Below are 2,513 nucleotides of genomic sequence, written 5' to 3'. Positions count from 1 at the left end.
TCAAGTTGGTAAGAGTTTTGAATGAACATCTCCAACCCCAAGAGCCGTATTTGACATATTTAACCCTGAATATTCCTTTAAAGTACTGTCAATGAAGCAGTGATCAATATTGCTTGCACTTACAATAGTTGGATTTATTTGACTTGTAAAATATTGTATTATATTATATATATACATGAACCGACTTACCCTTTTGCTCTATATAAACTGGCACCATAACTCTTCTCTTCTCCACAACACATCCCATTTTTCTTTAGCAATAAAGTTTGGGAGAGAGAGAGAGAGAGAGAGAGAGAGAGAGAGAAGTATGGGTTCTATTGCATTGACAGAGAAGCCACATGCAGTATGCATACCATTCCCAGCTCAAGGCCACATAAACCCAATGCTCAAAGTGGCCAAACTCCTCCACCACAAAGGCTTCCACATAACCTTTGTGAACACAGAGTACAACCACAAGCGTCTGCTCAAATCCAGAGGCCCCAACTCTCTTGATGGCCTTCCCACTTTTAAATTCGAGGCCATTCCCGATGGCCTCCCTCCAACTGATGATGCCAATGCCACCCAAGACGTACCTTCTCTCTGTGATTCCACAAGCAGAACATGCTTGGCACCCTTCAGAGACCTTCTTTCCAACCTCAATTCTTCGCCGAATTCGCCTCCTGTGAGTTGCATAGTCTCTGATGGTGTCATGAGCTTCACTCTTGATGCAGCAAAAGAATTGGGTGTTCCAGAAGTTCTTTTCTGGACTACTAGTGCTTGTGGCTTCATGGCCTACGTTCAGTACCACCTTCTCATTCAAAAGGGTCTCACTCCTCTCAAAGGTATTAAACAATAATAATATTCAAGCCTAGACAAACTCAATTACTTGTTTGATTCTCTGTTTTTTGTTAATAAAGTGCATATTGTTTGGAATATATATGAGGAAATGACTTCAAAGTACTTCCGAGAGGTCATTTGGGAAGTCAAAGATTTACTTAATTTGTTATTAATTAATATCTTTATTGATTTGTTTACTACTTTTGTATATGAATTACTATTTTAACATTTTGCATTAGAATGTTTCATTCACTAACAGTACAATTTTATTTTCATTGATTTTGCAGATGAGAGTTACTTGACAAACGGATATTTGGACACTGTCATAGATTGGATACCAGGCATGGGAGGTATTCGTTTGAAGGACATCCCCAGCTTCATTAGAACCACAGACCCAGATGACCAAATGCTTGCTTTTGTTGTGTCCGAGACCAAACGAGCTCAAAGAGCTTCTGCTATCATTTTGAACACCTTCTATGACTTGGAACATGAAGTTCTAGATGGTCTTTCACATTTGCTACCACCCATTTACTCCATTGGACCCCTACATGTACAAGTTAATCAGATCCCAGCAGATAGCGATTTGCACTCGATTGGGTCAAACCTATGGACAGAGGAACTAGAGTGTCTTGAATGGCTTGACTCTAAAGAACCCAATTCAGTGGTTTATGTCAACTTTGGAAGCATCGCAGTGATGACATCCGAGCAGCTGATTGAGTTTGCTTGGGGACTTGCTCACAGCAACCAGACCTTTTTGTGGGTCATTAGGCCTGACCTTGTTGCAGGGGATTCAGCTGTGGTTCCACCAGAGTTTGTGGAAGAAACCAAGGATAGGTGTCTAATTGCAAGTTGGTGCCCTCAAGAACAAGTCCTGAGCCACCCTTCTATTGGAGGGTTCTTGACCCACAGTGGATGGAACTCTACCCTTGAAAGTGTTTGTGGTGGAGTGCCTATGATTTGTTGGCCATTCTTTGCTGAGCAGCAGACCAATTGCAGGTACAGTTGCAAAGAGTGGGGTATAGGCATGGAGATAGCGGGTGATGTCAAAAGGGATTATGTAGAGGGGCTTGTGAGAAAGTTGATGGAGGGAGAGGAGGGCAAGGAGATGAGGAAGAAAGCCATTGAATGGAAGAAGTTGGCAAAGGAGGCAGTGGCTGCTCCTAATGGGTTGTCTTTCTTGGGTTTGAACAAAATGGTTGACCAGGTGCTTCTGTCCCTGAGAAATTAGAATTTGATTAATTTATTGTATTAAGGGTGTAATTGATCCCCATCTATGTATCAAACCAATGTACCATGCGGCTGGAGATGATATGAAAATCTCAAGTATTTAACCTTTTAGACCTTTTTATTTTTGGACATGGTATGAAGATTTGAAGTAGATTCATTTACAAAAGGCCCATGTGTTGGTACCACACCTAAAAATCCCTAAAATGGACATGTGTCTATTACTCCCCGAAAATCCCGGCCGGACAAATCATTTCAATAATTCAATCATCCCGGCCAAGTTAGAACTTCTCCAGAAATTCCGGCCGAAATGATTCAAAGAAAACAAAAGAAATTTCTGATGACAAGAACGCAAGGATAGACGTTTGATACTCCTTTGTTATTTGTTACTATTTTATTTAACTTTTCTTTTCCCATTAGTTATCCAACAAGTTTGAGGAATCATTGTTTGCTTTGGGTTATCAAATATCTCA

At 40.7% G+C, this 2,513-nt stretch overlaps 1 protein-coding gene across 1 annotated transcript; it reads left to right on the top strand.

The window, feature by feature from the left end:
- Nucleotides 1-251: 251 nt before the first annotated feature.
- LOC147279501 ((R)-mandelonitrile beta-glucosyltransferase-like) lies at nucleotides 252-2,190 on the top strand. Its single transcript, XM_086249599.1, has 2 exons — nucleotides 252-821; nucleotides 1,104-2,190. The coding sequence occupies exons 1-2, from the start codon at nucleotides 308-310 to the stop codon at nucleotides 2,042-2,044; spliced, it is 1,455 nt and encodes a 484-aa protein (XP_086105725.1). The 5' UTR covers nucleotides 252-307; the 3' UTR covers nucleotides 2,045-2,190.
- The last annotated feature ends 323 nt before the right edge of the window (nucleotides 2,191-2,513 follow it).

The sequence above is a fragment of the Dryas octopetala genome, chromosome 7 (genome assembly GCF_963921425.1).
Source record: "Dryas octopetala chromosome 7, drDryOcto1.1, whole genome shotgun sequence".
Lineage (NCBI taxonomy): Eukaryota > Viridiplantae > Streptophyta > Magnoliopsida > Rosales > Rosaceae > Dryas > Dryas octopetala.
This window is presented reverse-complemented; position numbering and strand designations above follow the sequence as displayed.

Bases quoted from the DNA above. Each gene is read 5' to 3' on its own strand.
- LOC147279501 (XM_086249599.1), top strand. From the start codon at position 308: ATGGGTTCTATTGCATTGACAGAGAAGCCACATGCAGTATGCATACCA. The intron at 822-1,103 runs GTATTAAACAAT...TTGATTTTGCAG, and splicing joins GGGTCTCACTCCTCTCAAAG to ATGAGAGTTACTTGACAAAC.